The sequence below is a fragment of the Temnothorax longispinosus genome, chromosome 6, assembly GCF_030848805.1.
Source record: "Temnothorax longispinosus isolate EJ_2023e chromosome 6, Tlon_JGU_v1, whole genome shotgun sequence".
NCBI classification, from domain to species: Eukaryota; Metazoa; Arthropoda; class Insecta; order Hymenoptera; family Formicidae; genus Temnothorax; species Temnothorax longispinosus.
This window is the reverse complement of record NC_092363.1, coordinates 16,606,790-16,624,963: the sequence shown is the minus strand read 5'-3', so window position 1 is coordinate 16,624,963 and position 18,174 is coordinate 16,606,790. Positions and strand designations below refer to the sequence as shown.

Here is an 18,174-nt window from a genome sequence, read left to right as displayed (position 1 = left end):
TACGTATGAAAATGACTATCGATTCGATGTCGCGATGCCTTTGTCAGACTTTTAATTAATAGATCGAGCGATTTTTTTTTCCTGACGAGAATGACACGACGGAAAATCGTATATATTTTCGGAGAGCAATACTTAAATCGGTTCGAGCCGTTCGAGGACGATCAGTGAATGACAGTAGATTATGGACAATTTGAGCGGCATGTATTACCTGGTCCAGTTGATTATCCGGCTGATTATCCAAATTTTGATATTTTTGAGAGTACGTTCTTTACACCTAACCCGCTTACAATAAAAAAAAAACTGACAATAATATTCCTATTGCATTATTATGTCGACGTTATTGTATGCTTGTTACCTTGACCGACAACGACTAGGTCGTTTCGACGACTTATGCAAATTTTTATCTCTCGTATGCAATGTGTGCTCGATTTACACTCGTAATTCTATGTGTCGCAGGACTTTGTCTTCCGCGATTATACGTGGTTCGCCCCTGCGGAGGAGGATTTAGGTAATGCGAGCTCGAAAATACGAGCCGTCGCGTCACAGCATCCCGTCGCCGATCTTTTCGTGTTCCTGGCCATTTGCGGGGTTCTCTTCGCGTTCATGATACTATCCGCGAATTCTCCCAAGAGCGGAGTGTCGAGCTACGATACGAGCAACATCGAGATGTAAGTTTTAATCGCCCGATAATCACTTGAGAAGAGAAGAATGAATTTAATTTAATTGAAATTATTTTACTTAATAATGATTAATCAAAAGTTAGAGATTTAACCGAGCTCTCTTTTCGGTGCTTCGGCGACTAATAGGATTTCTATGGCTCTTGAAGAGGATCCGTCGTCCTTCTGGTACTCGAAAACCGTGGGATTAACGAGCTGCTTCAACGCTTGCGGCGACTCGATTGGTCCATCGCACGATGTCGTTTCCAAGATGCAGAATATCTCGCGTCCGGCTATCTCAAATACCAGGGTGTCACCACGTAAAGATCTCTCACGGAAGAAACAGATCAATTAACGTCAAGTCCTCTGTAACACTGTTCTTGAAAAGAGACGACTGCGATTATCCCTACACAATTCGTTTTTTAGTCGAGACGAGACAAATTGTGCTCTTTGCTCTTGACATTTTTTAAAGTTCCTAAATTTTCTGCAGTAACACAAATTATATTTTCAACATTATGTCGCGCGATATCGCGAGATACGCGATGTGTGAGATAACGCAAGTGTTTGATAGACTTGATTCGATAGGATCCTATTTCACGAGAAGTTAATTTTTTTCCTCTCTCTTTGCTTTAGAATCTAGAATCTCAAGTTACAAAGCGCGTTCTAGCTGCATTAAGCATTCTCAGAAGACGCAGGTGGGTCGTCTGGTTTCTCAAATGACACCCCGGGAATGGTTGATAAGGCGCACCAGAAGCGGTCACGTCTATGGAAAATATCCGATTTAGATGAAGTAATCGACGTCGAAGGGATTTATTCGTAACAACTGGAGACAATTCGTCGCTTAATTCAAGATGAAAGCATCTTCTTCGTCTGAAAATGATTGCGATGGCTTCCTCGAGCATTTCTCGACAATTTTTGATAATTATAACTATTTTCGACGATTATATAACCGTTTTCCTTGTTGTTATTTGTATCGGTTTTTTACCAGGCAATTCTCCCGAGACTGGTTTTTATACTGGTTACATATTTTTATCAATGTTTATACGCGTTGCGCCGGCGATATTACCGGATATAATCCCTATAAATGGGATTACACATGTTTATAATCGACTTATAACGTGCATTAATAAACGTTTTATGACAGCTTGTGACTTCTTACCGATTGGTTCGGCATTTTTAACGGCGATCACCCCATTTGGCATATAAGTACGTTATCGGTATATAGATAACGAGACGTACGAGCTGCACCAGCGATTTATTGCACTTGTCTGTATTACCTGCCATAAAAACGAAAGACGTCTCTATCTCTTCTGGCAGTGTCTTTCGCGTTTAGATCAAGTGGATTACGTATATAAAGATTAAGTTCGATAAAACGATCGAAGCCATTTAAGAACTCGCATTTACGATAAAGAACACGCGGTATAGAAAAGTTCCATCAAATCTTATAATTTTTTAATATAATTGGCATTATAAAAAATATATATACAAAGGTCAAAAATATATAAATCGCTCGTGTAATATTGCTGTAAAATGTGAATAGAAATGAAAAGATGAAAAATACACAGTCAGATTTCATGCTGCAACTTTTGTAAATATATTTACGAATAATATGAGTACATTATTGCAAGATATATAAGCAATAAATTGTCGCGGTTGAATCCGATTAATATGTGGTTGCGAGGTACAATCTGATTCATTTTAAACTCTGCCACGAGACTGGGGATTCCTATTGATAAGAAAAACATGTCGTCCGGAAAGGAATTACCCGTTAGAGAGTTATTTTGTAGGAAAGTCATTGCATAAATGTATAACTATATTTAAGACACGTTACAGACGACTTAAAAATTAGGATACGCTTTTCGAATTTTTACGTTTGTATTATTAATTTAATATTAATGATATACAAACTAAATTATATGTTACTAATAACTATAGCGGAATTAAATTACATTATTGTTTGATACATATTTTGACATATTAATCCTTATTGTCAAATAATTCGTCATATGCTTATTCTTTGAACAGCTGATCCCAATCGATGAAACTATGGCAACGTTAAGGAAACAAACCGCTGTCATTGCCCAACGTGAGGGTGACGGATCGAACCGGGGAGTATTCCTTTTTCCTTCCCGTCACATTTCACGGTATAAATCTACTAGCTATAAATCTAGATCGCGACAAAAGAGACATCGGACAATTCGCTCCCTGGTTTATTCACGCTCGTCGTCATACAGACTCTAAGAGCAATCGTCGAAGGACGCGCCGATGGATCCTCCTCGGCGCCGACCATGGATATCAAGGATAGCAGCGACGAGGAGGACGAGAGAACGCGCGACATCCCGACGTTCGGTAAATTCGACGAGGCGATCGTGGTACGTAACGCCGAGGAGATCAAGAGCCCGGTGAGCCGCAGGCCCGCGAGTTCCAGGAGGACCAGGAGGAGCGTGACGAGCGACAGCACGAACACGTTGGCGTCCAACTCGCCGCGTGGCAACAAGCACGAATTCAGGAGGTAATCACGGCTCATTACCGATACGCTAATTGACAATAATGCGCATCCAGTGACGTCGGCTTCGTAGAATTTTCCTGTAACACATTTCTTCGGCGCGCGATTGTTGTATTTATAGATGCGAGATGTACACAGATCGAATAATGTGTTTTAATCCGGCAGATACTCGAACAACGATGTCGGCTTTGAGAAATCAATGGGGATCGGCAGCGATCCTTCGGACAGCGAGGAGAGCGACGACGACGATATACAGGGTAGCAGCGTCGCGAAGCCGATTGACCTGTACGATCCTAAGGAATTCGAGAACCTGGAGGCCTCGACGGAGGTCAAGGAACTGTTCCAAAACATAATAAGGCAAGCATTTGGCGTTCCTTTTGTTAAAACTTACAGATTTATTTGCCAAGTCGGAGCAACAATAATTAAATAGAAAAGTATTAATAAAATTAATTAGATATAATAAAAAATTATCGAATTTTCAAACATTTGATTTATCGTTTTCGCAACCAAAAACGACTGATCTCGATCGTCAATCTATCCAGGTACGCGCCACAGAGAATCGAGCTCAACTACAAGCTGATGCCGTTCGTTCCTGATTATATACCAGCGGTCGGCGACATAGACGCCTTCATAAAGGTGCCGAGGCCTGACGGGGTCGAAGATAAGGTCGGTTTGACCGTGCTGGATGAGCCCTGCACCGATCAGTCGGATCCGGCGGTGCTGCACCTGCAGCTGCGCAATCATTCCAGGAGCGCCGGCGCCGCTGCGAGACAGGCGGTCGTCAAGAGGATAGAAGACGCCGAGAAGAACAGCAAGTCGATCGATAAATGGATCGACGATATGAATCAGCTGCACAGAAGTAAACATTTGCCAGGCGTGCAGCTAAACCGCGCGATGCCGGATATAGATGGATTGATGCAGCAGTGGCCGCCCCAGGTGGAGGACAAGCTCAACGACGTGCAGCTGGATTTATCGGAGCTTGACTGCGACCTGCCGCAACTGGTCGACGTGGTCTGCAACCTTCTGGACATTCCTACGCGAGAGAACGCCCGACTGGAGGCCCTCCACACGCTGTTCACGCTGTATCTGGAAATCAGAAATGTCGAGAGCCGGAACTTTAGTTAGCATTAGTAAATCAGACTGTATATAAGTAGTTAAGAGACAGCTTGAGTGCTCTAAGAGTCACGTTTAATATATTTATGTTTATAACTCGATATGAATTCATATTGGTATCTATATAAATGATTGTAAACAGTTGCAATCGTGTCTCAATATCTCAAACATCGCGTCTGACATATGCTCAGTACTCGTTTCCTTGTATCCTCTCGATTCTTCTCGCCCAACCAAGACCACAAGTTGCAGTAATTTATTCAAATAATTTATGAATGCATGGATAGCTCGCTAAAGTGTGGCATTTCTGCAGAGTATCCGAGCTCTGAAACGCTCGATCCTCGCTTATCGCGTTTCTCAGTTTCCCCGAGACGCACGCGGCCTCGAATGACCTCGACCCTTGGAATCGCCAAGCATTGTCAGCGTATTCTTCCTTTCCTCTCTTTCTCCCTCAGTCCAGACTCCAGCCTGAAATCGGACAACGACACGCGTGCGTCATGCTCGCCCGTTTTATCGGTCGGTCGGTCGATTGCCGTCATCGTCGCCGCCACCGCTGTGCTTCCGCAATTGCGTAGCAATGAGTCACCGCGCATACCCACCGCCGATTCAGTCGTGCACCATATATTTATTAATATTATTCTCCTCGTGTGCTTATACGTGTCACGTGCCTCTCGTACACTCCTGCATACGTCAGCGTTATGGCATGGTGTGATCCGCTGCGGACTCAGCGTGAATGAGAGAAGAGATGTGGCCAAGAGCCGATTCCTAAGTTTTATCGCTCAGTCGCTCACAAACAATGAATCCGTCGACGCAAACCAGTGCCGAGAACAATAGAGGAGACAATGACAGCATCGATGTTTATAACTGCGACGAGGGCGATGGAGAAAGGCTGATCAAGCCTAGAACAATTTTAGAACCAAGAAACAATTTTCCATCATACTCCAACGAGAATATCGATTCCGTGCGATTTCCGGTAGTGGCATTTTCTGGTTATCTTTCATTGATCTTTCTGTGTGACAGTTTCTTGGGCTTGTCAGATGAATATTTTAAAATGATTCTAGCAAGTGTGTCGTTTCTAGAAGTAGATAATCTATAGGGTACTTTTTATTGTGTCGACACAGCACATCGCCAACGTTAACACAGCGTGCAGCGACATAGAGGCTATCTCAGGTCACTCCAGAAGGCTGTATATCAGGGATATAACTCCAGGGGCGACTAATTTCATATCAACCAATTACGAGGTAATTGTTTAATAATTAATCTTTAATCGTTGCACCCATTGCAACCATCCTATGACCTCGTTTATATAAATACGTCTGTTTATGTTTTGATACTTGTTATATTATGCACCGTCTTATCTTCTCTTGGCAAGATAAATTAATGGCATGCTTTTTTTCCAGAGTCTGGATTATGACCCGTGCGAAAATTACCTTCTACAAGACGAAGAGAGAAAGAGAGGATACAAGTTTATCGTTAGGAAGAACTTCGCCAGATGGTTTATCTTTCTCCTGATTGGAATTTGCACCGCTCTCATAGCGTGCTTCGTAGATATATTGATAGAGGAATTATGTAGCTTAAAATATGGCTGGCTTAAGAAATGTATGTTTCCTACTATATTCAATTCGCATAAACATGTATGGTGCCTTAGAGTATATAAAATAATATGCATACTTTGTGTCGATAGATGTGGACCAATGTGTGATAGAAGGCTGTCTATGGTTACCATGCACGATGTGGATAATGCTGAATATGGTACCAGTTTTAATAGGTGCTATCTTAGTGTCCTATGTTGAGCCCGTTGCCGCAGGGAGTGGTATTCCGCAAGTAAAGTGTTACTTGAACGGAGTCAAAATACCGCGAGTAGTGCGCATTAAAACTCTGGCTGTGAAAACTATCGGTGTTATATGCACCGTAGTCGGCGGCCTAGCAGGAGGCAAGGTAAGCTGTTCAACGTCGTTTTCTCCAATTGTCAGGATTATTCGGCATCTCGCGTTTGTTTTTTTTTCTAGGAAGGTCCTATGATCCATTCCGGTGCCGTCGTAGCCGCGGGAATCTCTCAGGGTAAAAGCACCACCTTTAAGAAAGATTTGAAAATATTCGAATATTTTAGGGAGGATCACGAGAAACGAGATTTTGTATCCGGGGGCGCCGCGTGTGGTGTGTCGGCGGCTTTCGGAGCACCCATCGGTAAATACTATTAAATATTAATAGATATATATAGTGTCTCATTACTCCTCCTATTATTTTCTTTTAACGATAGATTTTTTATCAATCTGGAGTCGATTTTTCTTTCCTATAAATTATTATACCTGCAAAGTTAAAATAAACTTGGACTTTTTAGGTGGAGTTTTATTTAGTATAGAAGAGGGTACTAGTTTTTTCAATCAAAGCCTCACATGGAGAACATTCTTTGCCAGCATGATCACTACGTTCACTTTGAACGTGATCTTGAGCGCGTACCACGGACACCTCGGAGATCTTTCGTATCCTGGCTTGCTGAATCTAGGAAAATTCGACTCGATTCCGTATCAAATCTACGAGATACCTCTGTTCATGATGATGGGCACGTTCGGCGGATTACTCGGCGCTCTTTGGAACCACGTCAATTACAAGATCACCTGCTTTCGTTTGCGATTCGTGACGCAAAAGTGGCAGAAAGTGATCGAGGCTCTCCTGGTGGCGATCTTAAGCGCGACGATGGGATCCCTGATGATATATTTTGTCAATGACTGCAAACCATTAGGCAACGATCCGACTAAGTTCCCGGTTCAAATGTATTGCGAGGAAGGGCAGTACAATGCGGTCGCCTCTCTGTGGTTCCAAACCCCGGAAAGCAGCGTACGATCCTTGTTTCATGATCCCAAAGGTATACGACACGCAACAGGCAATGATAATAATAATAATCGAAAAACAAACGCAATATAAATTATGTATTTGCAGGAGCTCACGATGATCTGACGCTAGCCATTTTTGTCGTATTGTATTTCTTTCTCGCTGCCGCGACTTTCGGCCTGTCAATGTCGAGTGGCCTTTTCATTCCCTCTCTATTGATCGGATCCGCATGGGGTAGATTAATTGGATCGGGTCTCGCGAAGCTGTGCCCAACTTGTGTAAGAGACGTGAATTTAAAGTTAACGCACAACGTGCAGAGTAAAATATCAATTGCTATGCTCACACATACAAATTTCGTATTGCAGGAAGTATTAGATCCTGGCAAATATGCTTTGTTAGGTGCTGCCGCGCAATTAGGAGGAGTAGTTAGAATGACGATAAGTTTAACTGCGATCTTAATAGAAGCAACTCAGGGAATATACTTTGGTTTGCCTGTCATAATAGTCCTTATAATGGCTAAGTGGGTTGGCGATTTCTTTAATGAGGTAAGTATCCTGCATGCGCCACATTTATAAATATCATACATAATACATATGCGTTTCCTAATAATAAAATACCTATCTGTCAGGGAATTTACGAAATTCACATACAAATGGCAGGGATTCCATTACTTCCGTGGGAGTCGCCTCCGCTCTCAAATAATATTTACGCAACTGAGATAATGAGTCATCCTGTCGTGACATTGAAGACTGTCGAAAATGTCGGGCACATTGCCGAGCTACTGAAATGCGTTACATTTAATGGATTTCCAGTAGTTGACCCACCAAGTAGCGATGAGGTAATAAGCATGCGCGAGCATTGATTGTCTCAAATTATTTTGTACATTTACTTTAACTGTATTGCTCTTTCAGGCCGAGATAAATTCGTACGGCCGACTACGAGGTCTAATATTGCGTTCCCAATTAATAGTACTTTTAAAAAACAAAGTGTTTAATGAGTACGCGGAATTTTGGGAGAAATCTTTAAGCATAAAAATGTTCAGAAACGAGTACCCTAGGTATCCGACCATCGAGCAAGTCGACATCACCGACGAAGAGAAAACTTACACGATTGACCTGAGACACTTTATAAATCCTTCTCCCTATACGATACAACACGTTAGTAGTCTACGTTAAAATCTTTTTTATATGTAGAAGCATTTTAGACTTATATAAAATTTTTTTCTTATAGTCTGCAACACTGCCAAGAGCATTCAGGCTCTTTAGAGCACTGGGATTACGTCACGTACCAGTAGTAAACGATACCAATGAAGTAAGAATCCGATATAAAGTTTATAATCTATCATGAGAACTGCATACTTAATTTATACATGTATTCCGTTTAGGTAATTGGTATTATCACTCGAAAAGATGTTGCCAGATTCAGGATATGGAAGCATCGTGGGAGAATGGGATTAGACGAACTTTTAATTAGTAACAAGATTTAATTTTTTTTTATATACAACTCCACTTTCCTCGAATTTTACGCGTTTAAAATTTCTAGTCTATTGTAACAATGTATTTTTTACATGATATAGACATGTATGTATACACACATATATCGCTAATGAGGCTCGAAAATAATTTGACAGATTATGGCTAGCTTTCCAGTCGTTTTGTCTTTGTTAATCATTGCCAAAAAAGATAGAAGGACGTTTGTGTCGACTTGAATAGAAATGCATAATTGCATTGAGAGAAGTACGTCAAGATCTTTCTATACATGTTTGTATATGTGTGTGTACATATAAGGCAACTTGAGGTACCATTTAGCTCATATTTTAATAATAGAAAGTTTTAATTATTTACAAATAATTCCCACCCAAGCCATGACCAAAGCTTAAAGAAAAGATACACGGGTAGAATGACTAACAGTAACAGAAAATAGTATTCATACGATGATATGTACATGTCGAACAGCTTTAGCTGATATTTTATCCGTCGAGATCGATTCTCCTTGATGAGATATTTACACTTAATATACTACAAATTTTTACATACGTATCCTGAAACAAAAAACGAAGTATTCTGTTGTACAATGAAAAATACATTTATTTATTTTTACAATCTTATCTAGTTTCCGTTGAACCCTATGTCAATTATAGTGTTGACCTTTCAGAAACTATACGGAATGATTCGAAAACGCATATATCGATACTTGAAGGAGTAAATTTATATCAAACAAGCAAAAAGGATTATACATACACCACAATCTTCCTAAATTATTAGAAGATTAAAAATAATGTTTCTTGCTTCCGAGAGGAGATATTAATATTATTTTAATTCAATTTAATGTTTATAACACACGACTGCAACACATTCTTGAATTTCTGTTAATTTTCTACAACTCAAAAGCTACATTCGTATAAATTTCTCGTTTCGAACAAATTTATTCTTTGAAGTATCGACTCTTTATCGACTCGATTTATAAATCGTCCTGCACAATCCTTAAATTCTCCACGTCAATCGTACGATTTAAACGCGCATACTTTTCTCAAAAATGCTTACGTTTGAATTTTCTAAAGGCATGTATCATTTGGCATCGAATTCACGCAAAGTTCAGCAAAACATCACATCGTGCGACGAGGATGTGCCCGGCGTGTCTTTCTTTCTTGAAAACGTGAGTCCTCCGATACGAGAGAGTCTCGTCGTCGAGAAAAATGCGTGTCGTTTCCAGCGGTGGACGGCGAGCCGCTTCAATTCCATCCGAGGAGCGTCTCGTTCTCCCTCTCTCGATTTCCCTTCGTCGGCGTCTTGGCGAGCGATATATACGCGCACGGGGCGGCCTTTAAGACGCGGAACAACGGTCAGAGAGACCGGTCAATAGTTTCGCGGGTCGTCCTACACCTGTCTGTCGCGGAGGTTGCGGACGACAGTAGGAAGGGGTTATGGTCAATAAACGCAACCACGTCACACGCAGCCTATCGGCGGCGACGACGACGACGACCCCGCTTCACCCCGCACCAGCTTGGCCCCTTAAAGTGGCCCCCCCGACCCCGTCTCGTGAAAATCTTACGTGACGGCCGATACTGCCTTCGCGCGCGCCTGTTTCGCCGGACAAACCGGGTAAGGGCCGCGCGGATCGACGTGGGACGCGGACCGGCGGACGCGGCGCGCGTCGAGGAAGCCGCGGATGGGCGTCGCGGTGCCGCGGCCGGCCGATTCGGGCCGATTTCTCGCCAGGGTGAGTCGACGACGCGTCTCGGTGGATCGGCCGAAACGTGTCCGCCATTGTTGTCGATCGGTCGCGACGACGCGGGCGGCGGGGGGCGGGGAAACTAAAGGCGCGTGAAGACGACGTTCTTAGCTCGGCGCGCGCATGCGCGCGCCCACCCCCACCCGCCCGCATGTCCGACGACTCCGACACTCCGACGCCGACGCTCCGTTTCTTTTCGAACTTTTCCCCCCGGAACGGGGGTTCTGGCGGCGTCACGCGCGTACGCACTGGCACGCACACCGGGCGATGCAGCTCGCGACGACGACGAGGAGACGCAGCAGACCGAGACAGCGACGAAAAGATTCCCGAGATGTGCGCGCGGCAGTTCCGAACGTAGTAAGTTTGTCGTCGTCGAGGAAGACTCGCCGTTCGACGTCTCGTTTTTGCGTTTTTCTAAAGGGAAATCGGATCGCCTCCTCGATTATCCGTGCAACTTGCCGAAAATCGGGACGACGGATGTTTTAACGGCTTTCGGTGATAAACGAGTCTCACGAGTTGTCTCGGTCTAGTTGTTTTATCGTGTCTATCGTGACGCGATTCGCGCGTGACGTGTCCTTTCGTTAGGAGGTTAGGTTCCGTACGAACGTTGATTACCTCGCGAGTATCTGGACAATCGTATTTTATCGCCTTATCTTTCGTTGCCGTTCTTGTAACACGACTTATCCGTCTGTTTCAGATGCCTGGTAGACTATTTTTCGAGCTGCGGCATGCGTAAAGTAAACTGACAGCATTGTGGTTGCTGAAGAGACGAGAGTGTCGGAGAAATTAGCTGAATCCGATTGGGATATTTATTCTATTCCATTTATTGTATTCTAGATTATTTTAGATTTTATATAATTTGACTCCGAAAATGATGCGACGCACGAAGGACAGATTGCATGCCAGTTGTGTTAGTGTATTGAGCTCAACGCCGAGAAAGGATCTTGCCTTCGGACAGTGAGGGGAAATGCGAGATTATAGATGTCAGAGACAGGGGAGGAACGTGCTGTTAGACTGTATACGGCTGCGGAGATAATGAAAAACGCCAGAGCCAAGGAAAGCGAGGAACAGGCGGCGATGAGGAGGATGCAGGAGGCTCAGCGGATGGCCAGGCATCGCGCCAAGAAGAAGCGCTGCCTGGACGAGAATCTCGCGAGGGAGATCTCCAAGATCGCCGAGCTGTCCAAGATGCCCGTTCCGGATTCCAATACGATAGCCCAGATGTCGGAGATGAATATGAACAAGATATCCGCGGAATTGAAGCAAATGATGGAGAGGGGAAAAGTACCTGAGCATATAGTTCAAATGGCTCAACTGGCGGAGTTTAGTAAAATGAATTCTGAGTTGAACAAGATGTCGCAGGACATGAAGAGATACGAGATGGAGAAGATGGCGGAATACGCCAAGACGACCGAATACATGAAGATGCAGGAGATCGCCAAGATGAACGAGATGGTCAAGTTTTCCGAGATGGCCAAGTATAACGATAAGATCAACGAGATGGCGAAGATGAACGAGATGATAAAGATATCGCAGATGGCCAAGATCAACGAGGCGCAGAGGATGAACGAGATAGCGAAGCTGAACGAGATGGTGAAGATGACGGAGATGGCAAAGTACAATAACGATATCACGAAGCTGACCGAGTTCGCGCAGATCAACGAGATGGCGAAGGAGATCGCGAAGATGAACGAGAAGACCAAGATGAACGAGATGATGAAGATGGCGAACATGCAGAACGACATCGTCAAGATGGACAGACCGGAGTACCCGGTCAAAATGACGAACGAGATGGTGAAGCTGAACGAGCTGGCCAAGATGAACGAGATTACTATCACAAAGCTGAACGATCCGCCCAAGATGCCGGATATCCCGCCGCTACCACCGCCGCCGCGCATCCCCGAACCCGTCATCACCGTGCCAAATCCGAGGAATCTGCAGAACGTGCAGACCGTGCAGGTGGCACAGGCCAGCCCGTCCAGCATGATCAACTACCAGAGCGTGCCCGGCCAGAACAACTACGGCAAGCTGCTGATGATCATCGAGGAGCTCGGTAGGGACATCCGTCTGTCGTACGCGGGCAGCCGCAGCGCCGCCGAGAGGCTGAAGAACGGCATTCAGCAGGCCAGGGTCGCCGTGCGGGACTGCCTGCACGAGACGCAGCACAACGCGCAACAATGATCTGCCGACGCGAGCTAGGCTAGCGATTAGACCTACTTATAGCCTTCTGTCATTTCGCGAGATGTTGCTTTGTACGAATCGCTTCAATTCGGACTGTGGTATTGACACATACGGGCATACGTGGATCGAGCGTTTCGTTATTGGAACAAAGCCTTGACCGCTATCTTTTTCACTCCACATGCGGTTTCCTTTACCTCGGTCATCTTCTGCTCGGTCCCTGTGTCGTTCGAACAGCGGAAGAACACGTTTCCTACTTTTAAGTTGCAATTTAGAACTATATAGAAATGGGAGGGAAGGTACCACTTTGTATACACACTACTACTTAGAGAATATTAGAGAGTCTTAGTTTATATTTTATAAAAAGGAGAACAGGAAAAAGAGGACGGTAATACTATGGTTTTTGTTAAGACTCGCATACGCTCCAAACTTTTAGTATACGTCTCGAGCGAGTGAGGGAAAAGATATAAAAAAAGAAGATTACGCCAGGTAAAAGCTTTTCGAATATGTACCTAATGGAAAGTATAATCCCGTAAATATATTCCGTAATATATCGTTAAATAAATAAAAATTTTGTATACAACGCGGACATCTCGTTCTTTTTTCTTCCTTCCGTATAGGGTGCTTCTTCAGCATTCGCGTTCATGAAACGCATAGGTTTTCTTGTCGAATGCGATTTTTTCCTGTGCAAACAACTGAAAGTTAAAAGTTTTATCAAATATCATTAAGTGTCATCAAATTATTATTGACCCACTTGTCCCATTCTAGTTCATCTTGCGCGTCAAATGATTAACAGGTAACAAAAAAATCTCAGAGCTTGCTTTAAATCATGAAATATCTACCTACTGCCGATCAGCTGTAGAAAATAGAAATAATTGAAGTTACGTCACGCGGGTAATTATGATCGCGGAAATTTGAGTAGATCGAGCGCGAAATCCGAGCGATATTAAAAAGAAAGATATATATTGGTCGTAGTATCATTCTCTTTCTCTCTCTAATAAGAGAAAGCGGCAGAAAATGGTCCAGCTTCAGCTTCAGCTTTCAAAATCTGAAACTTTAAAATCTTTCAGCACTACTCTGCATGTGTACTACGGCTGCCGATATTTACCGCTAATAATAAAGGATTTGGCATTTGATGCATTTTAATATTCACCGCCAATGCAAAAGAAAAATCTATAGTGTACGTGACGTGAACTATAGAATTTCAGTACTAGCTGTAAATATCAGAACGCAATTTGTTATTTGATGTTATTTGATTTGCTTTATTTCTCGCGCCACCCTCGCGCCGCGCCGACAGACGCCACTTGCGCGGGAAGGCGGTTAGTGGTGGCACTAGTGGCAGTTGGTGGTTATTGGTTGGGGGTTGGGGTGAATGAGGAGGATCGATCGATCGGCGCGGCGCGGCCTACTCCACGCTCCACGTGGCTCCGCGCTCGAGAGACGCTACTTGCGACGGGCATTAGGAATATGAGATTTGGGAGAGAGAAAAGCAGATCAATTAGGTATTTATAACATATACTTATTGATATTTACGGCACACGTCGTGCCTCGGCGAAGCGGTATTCTTACTACGCGCCGATGCGCCGATACGTGAATACGATAATACGGTACAGAATTCCTTGCATTGTCCATAAAGGTTAGCGTTCTGCGATTTCAATTTCTCGCTGCGCTCGCCGACGATCCACCACAGGGCCTGATTATCGATTGTTTCTCAAGGTTGTAAAGATAAAGGGAAACGCGTCCGTTCTCCGAGATGACTAAGCAACGCAAAAACGTAGGGATCACTGCGAAAATCACAGAACCCCTGCTGACGGTGCCGAAGCCGGGGATCACTCAGCGCATGGCGCCAATACCTTCCGTTCCTGCTCAGTCAAAGTACATCAAGCTGCTGCGAATCATAGAGCTGCTTGGTCGCGACCTTAAAATCTGTTATACTGGTGACAACATTGACAAGACGTTGCCTAGGGTTGAACGCGACCTCGCGAGGGCGTGTTCACTAGTCCAGCAGTGCCGTGCCGAGGCTGAAAAAATTGCCAGGAAAGCGTGCAAGTAACGTACTTCCGCGATAACGTCGCGTCGTTCGCGTAGGAAACACCTCGTGCCACGATGCAAATATACTTACACAAGATGATATTTATTGCATCAAAGATCGTAGGAAGATTGTATCGTCAACAGTATTTTCATTCTACCTCGAAAATTGATTTCTGTATTTTAGAGTTTAGACCCATTCAAAATTCCTGGTGATGTGTGCGATGCTAAGACTGAGCACGGAGCTTCAGTGCTCTTTTCTAAACTGTTCAGCTTTGAATATTTTTATGTCTCTTGTTTTTTGTGCGGAAATAAGTTCTTAGGACGTTTATAAACTTTGAACCTGCCGAGACAGGTAGTTTTAACCATTGTATTATGGAGGAACCACATGGGATCTCTATTAGCTAAACTAAGCATGGTCAACATCGAGCACCGGAGATACAATACTTCAATCTTTCCAACTGTGGAGACAGGGAATAGAAGGGAATTCCTCCACTGCATGAAGTTGAACAGGCAGCGGAAAAAATTCTTTCTACTCTCCATAGATGAAAAGTGAGAACCCGAGCTCTAGAGCCCAAAATTGACCATGTCCGAGCTAAGCTATCCAACGTTTCTAAATACCAAGAATTCAAGAAATCCAAATAACATTGTGTTCATATATATTTTAGCAAATATTTCAAATATTTTCCACATAAATCTATAAATTTGGAAGAAATTGTATAGCTCAGCAGTAGAGCAGTCAGCAATGAAAGGAAAGATCGTTTTGTTACCTCTTGCATATTACGAGGAATTTTGATTGGGAAGATATCCCATTGTGATAGAAACAAGAGTCAGACGAAAACAAATTAAAAGTGACTTTGTAACGTGTTATTGATAAGATAACGAATAGCTAGGATAATAACTACAATGACGATAATAGATTCTAATGAAATCTAACAGAACTGTAAGAGAATATTTTTATCAAATGTCTCAATTTAGCCAAAGTATTAAATGACCATTCTTCTTATTAATAGACGAATATATATGTATGGATGAATATCATGGAAGAATCAACGATCTCTCTCTTCTGTAAAACAGATATTTATATACTGCCAAAAAGCAACGCTATAATAATAATATGTTTTTGCTATCTATTTTAAACTTTGTGGTGATATTTTTTTATAGAGAACTTGTATAAGAAATTTAGGTTTTCTTTTTTTTGATTTTTCTCTTATTTATTGACTTAAAATAATCCAATTTGCGGAAATAGTGATATATTTAAAGCCTTAATACACGCAAACACATACGCGCGCATACACACACGTATATATATAAATATACATACACAATTATAGTACAAATTATAATACAGATAGTACAAATATAGATATAAAATAGTCACTATTTCTAATTATACAAACATTAATAATTTTATAAAAGAATTTTTATATAATCCGCCATATATATGTAATTATATGTCACGTTGGTTAAATTAATAACTTACTATATAATATGACATGACTTACATGAGACAGTAAGATAAATACCAAATGAGAATGGTACAAATGTGTTCCTACGATTAAATATTGTATAATTACCTATAACTAAATAAAAATTTTTTTATTAAAAAAAAATTAGAGTTGTGTTTGAGCATCCATTGCGACTCGCATCTTTCTTTCTGTCCGTCCTAATTCATAGTGGATATATTCTTGTTTCTTTCCCTTGTGTAACTTTTTGCCATACATTATTTCACAATCAGTATATATCCGTTATCAATTCTTTCACGTGCATATATGATCATCTGTTGATTGTAACAAAAGCAGGATCGCTATTTCGTAAGTTCATTATATTAGAACTCGAATTAATTATTTATTAAATATTGGATGACGTAACTCTAAATTATGCCGAAATTCCTTTTGTTCCAGATAATTGAGAGGAACAAATGGCGGAAGACGAGATAAACGTGCGTACTTTGGCCACATTCGAGACAACATTGCCAGCAGACACCGTCGAGTGGTGTCCTGTAGAACCATATCGACACATATTAGCATGCGGAACATATGGTTTAGTTAAAGGTGAACCTGGCACGTCTACGTCCAGACGGGGACAAATCTTGTTGCTCCGTATAACAAATGACGGAGAGTTAGAACTGTTGCAAGAAGTATGCACCTCGGCGGTGTTGGATATGAAATGGCTGCACGTCGTAGACGCCGTGGAAACTCGTGTATTACTCGCCGTTGTCGACTCCACCGGATACTTACAAATCCATCAGCTAGAAAACAACGGGGCAAAAATGGAACTGGTACTTGTCGCTAAATTAAAAGTCAACGACGACGAGAACGTCCTGGCGTTGTCTCTAGATTGGTCTCGTGAAAAGTACACCGCTTCTTTTCCCATCCACGATACGAGTATCCTCGTGAGCGATAGCGCAGGGCAAATCTCTCGTTTCACGTGGCGTGAGTCGGGTGACCTGACGAAGGACTTCACGTGGCCTGCACATATGTTCCAAGCGTGGATCGTCGCCTTCGATTATTGCGACCCGTTCATGTTTTATTCTGGTATACAGCAATATACAATATGTTTCATATGATAGTGAATTTATATTGGGTCTTGCCTAATTTGTAAAATAATTTTTCTCTGAAAGAAAAATCGTTATTTACGAATTAAGCAAAATCCAATATAAATTCACTTATGATTAAGAACAAATATGAATAGTGTGGATAGATTTGGAGCTAACGTATCATAAATTTCAGGAGGCGACGATGATAGGTTTCTGGGTTTCGATTGCAGGACAGGATCTCGTCCCGTAGTCGAAAGCAAGGAGCATACTACCGGCGTTACCAGCATCCACAGTAACGTCAACGAAACGTTCTTGCTCGCAACCGGAAGGTAAAAAAAAATCTTTGGTACAACTCTGCGTTTTTCAAAGAGCGATCGATAAAAGTTCGAAGTTGAAACTTGCGAATTTTATAATAGATTTATTTCTGTGTTTAGGAATGTAACACAGTGAAAGTAAAAAAATTATTAATCTACATTTTTCATACATTTGGTCTTCTACGGTTGTAGAATTTATTTTTAGAGTCGATAATTGTTTTCCAGGTTTTCCTTCAAATGACCAATGTGTGCTTTAATATTTCAGTTACGATCAGAGCGTAAGATTGTGGGACAAGAGGAATTTCAAGAAACCGATATCGAAGATTTGTCTCGACGGTGGAATCTGGCGTTTGAAATGGGACCCGTTTACTCGCCAATACTTGTTCGCCGCGTGTATGCGCAATGGTTTCAAGATCATCAATCATACCGACGTAATATCGTCTGTCGTTGTCAATTATAAAGAGCACGAAGGTTTATCGTATGGCTGCGACTGGTCATTCTTGAAGCAGCCGGATCTCTCACGTTTAAACATACCTGACGGAGACACCTTGATCAGCACTTGCTCCTTCGAAGAGTTTACGGGGACCCTCAAGATATCTGTGATTGACTTTTGGCCGGATAAACACACCGCCGACGAAGACTGTTAACCCGAATAAGTATATTCCTGCGAATTAATGTGTCGTTACGGCGATTTTTAGAAAAATGAAACAGGTATGATTCACAATTTGTATAATACGCTTATTTATACGTTACAGAAACTTGAGCGATTTTGGTATCTAT

The 18,174-nt window shown here is 42.4% G+C and overlaps 4 protein-coding genes across 5 annotated transcripts; all 4 read left to right on the top strand.

The window, feature by feature from the left end:
* The first annotated feature begins 2,713 nt into the window (after positions 1-2,713).
* On the top strand, positions 2,714-4,419 carry Ift46 (intraflagellar transport 46). Its single transcript, XM_071781982.1, has 3 exons — positions 2,714-3,168; positions 3,328-3,519; positions 3,705-4,419. Exons 1-3 carry the CDS (start codon positions 2,945-2,947, stop codon positions 4,285-4,287), a joined length of 999 nt encoding a protein of 332 aa, XP_071638083.1. The 5' UTR covers positions 2,714-2,944; the 3' UTR covers positions 4,288-4,419.
* Positions 4,420-4,569: 150 nt separating this feature from the next.
* Positions 4,570-9,206, top strand: Clc-b (chloride channel protein 7). The gene is made up of 12 exons (XM_071781929.1): positions 4,570-5,245; positions 5,394-5,513; positions 5,673-5,871; positions 5,957-6,210; positions 6,282-6,459; positions 6,614-7,138; positions 7,213-7,382; positions 7,470-7,649; positions 7,733-7,942; positions 8,016-8,261; positions 8,335-8,415; positions 8,489-9,206. Exons 1-12 carry the CDS (start codon positions 5,069-5,071, stop codon positions 8,588-8,590), a joined length of 2,442 nt encoding a protein of 813 aa, XP_071638030.1. The 5' UTR covers positions 4,570-5,068; the 3' UTR covers positions 8,591-9,206.
* Positions 9,207-10,145: 939 nt separating this feature from the next.
* Positions 10,146-13,096, top strand: LOC139815208 (uncharacterized). 2 transcript variants are annotated; one of them, XM_071781954.1, is made up of 2 exons: positions 10,146-10,323; positions 11,033-13,096. In XM_071781954.1, the coding sequence occupies exon 2, from the start codon at positions 11,317-11,319 to the stop codon at positions 12,514-12,516; it is 1,200 nt and encodes a 399-aa protein (XP_071638055.1). In that variant the 5' UTR covers positions 10,146-10,323; positions 11,033-11,316; the 3' UTR covers positions 12,517-13,096. The 2 variants fall into 2 exon arrangements, with proteins under 2 accessions (XP_071638055.1, XP_071638056.1); XM_071781955.1 differs by lacking the exon at positions 10,146-10,323 and adding an exon at positions 10,481-10,692.
* Positions 13,097-16,462: 3,366 nt separating this feature from the next.
* LOC139815436 (diphthine methyltransferase) lies at positions 16,463-18,041 on the top strand. The gene is made up of 3 exons (XM_071782365.1): positions 16,463-17,078; positions 17,274-17,409; positions 17,660-18,041. The coding sequence occupies exons 1-3, from the start codon at positions 16,463-16,465 to the stop codon at positions 18,039-18,041; spliced, it is 1,134 nt and encodes a 377-aa protein (XP_071638466.1).
* Positions 18,042-18,174: the final 133 nt, after the last annotated feature.

What these genes read in the sequence shown, in the direction of transcription:
- Ift46 (XM_071781982.1), top strand. Translation starts at nt 2,945, where the DNA reads ATGGATATCAAGGATAGCAGCGACGAGGAGGACGAGAGAACGCGCGAC. An exon ending in AACAAGCACGAATTCAGGAG is followed by an intron (nt 3,169 to 3,327) that starts GTAATCACGGCT and finishes TTAATCCGGCAG; the next exon opens with ATACTCGAACAACGATGTCG. An exon ending in CTGTTCCAAAACATAATAAG is followed by an intron (nt 3,520 to 3,704) that starts GCAAGCATTTGG and finishes CAATCTATCCAG; the next exon opens with GTACGCGCCACAGAGAATCG.
- Clc-b (XM_071781929.1), top strand. Translation starts at nt 5,069, where the DNA reads ATGAATCCGTCGACGCAAACCAGTGCCGAGAACAATAGAGGAGACAAT. An exon ending in CGAAGCTGTGCCCAACTTGT is followed by an intron (nt 7,383 to 7,469) that starts GTAAGAGACGTG and finishes TTCGTATTGCAG; the next exon opens with GAAGTATTAGATCCTGGCAA. An exon ending in TAGTAAACGATACCAATGAA is followed by an intron (nt 8,416 to 8,488) that starts GTAAGAATCCGA and finishes TATTCCGTTTAG; the next exon opens with GTAATTGGTATTATCACTCG.
- LOC139815208 (XM_071781954.1), top strand. Translation starts at nt 11,317, where the DNA reads ATGTCAGAGACAGGGGAGGAACGTGCTGTTAGACTGTATACGGCTGCG.
- LOC139815436 (XM_071782365.1), top strand. Translation starts at nt 16,463, where the DNA reads ATGGCGGAAGACGAGATAAACGTGCGTACTTTGGCCACATTCGAGACA. An exon ending in CCCGTTCATGTTTTATTCTG is followed by an intron (nt 17,079 to 17,273) that starts GTATACAGCAAT and finishes CATAAATTTCAG; the next exon opens with GAGGCGACGATGATAGGTTT. An exon ending in TTCTTGCTCGCAACCGGAAG is followed by an intron (nt 17,410 to 17,659) that starts GTAAAAAAAAAT and finishes TTAATATTTCAG; the next exon opens with TTACGATCAGAGCGTAAGAT.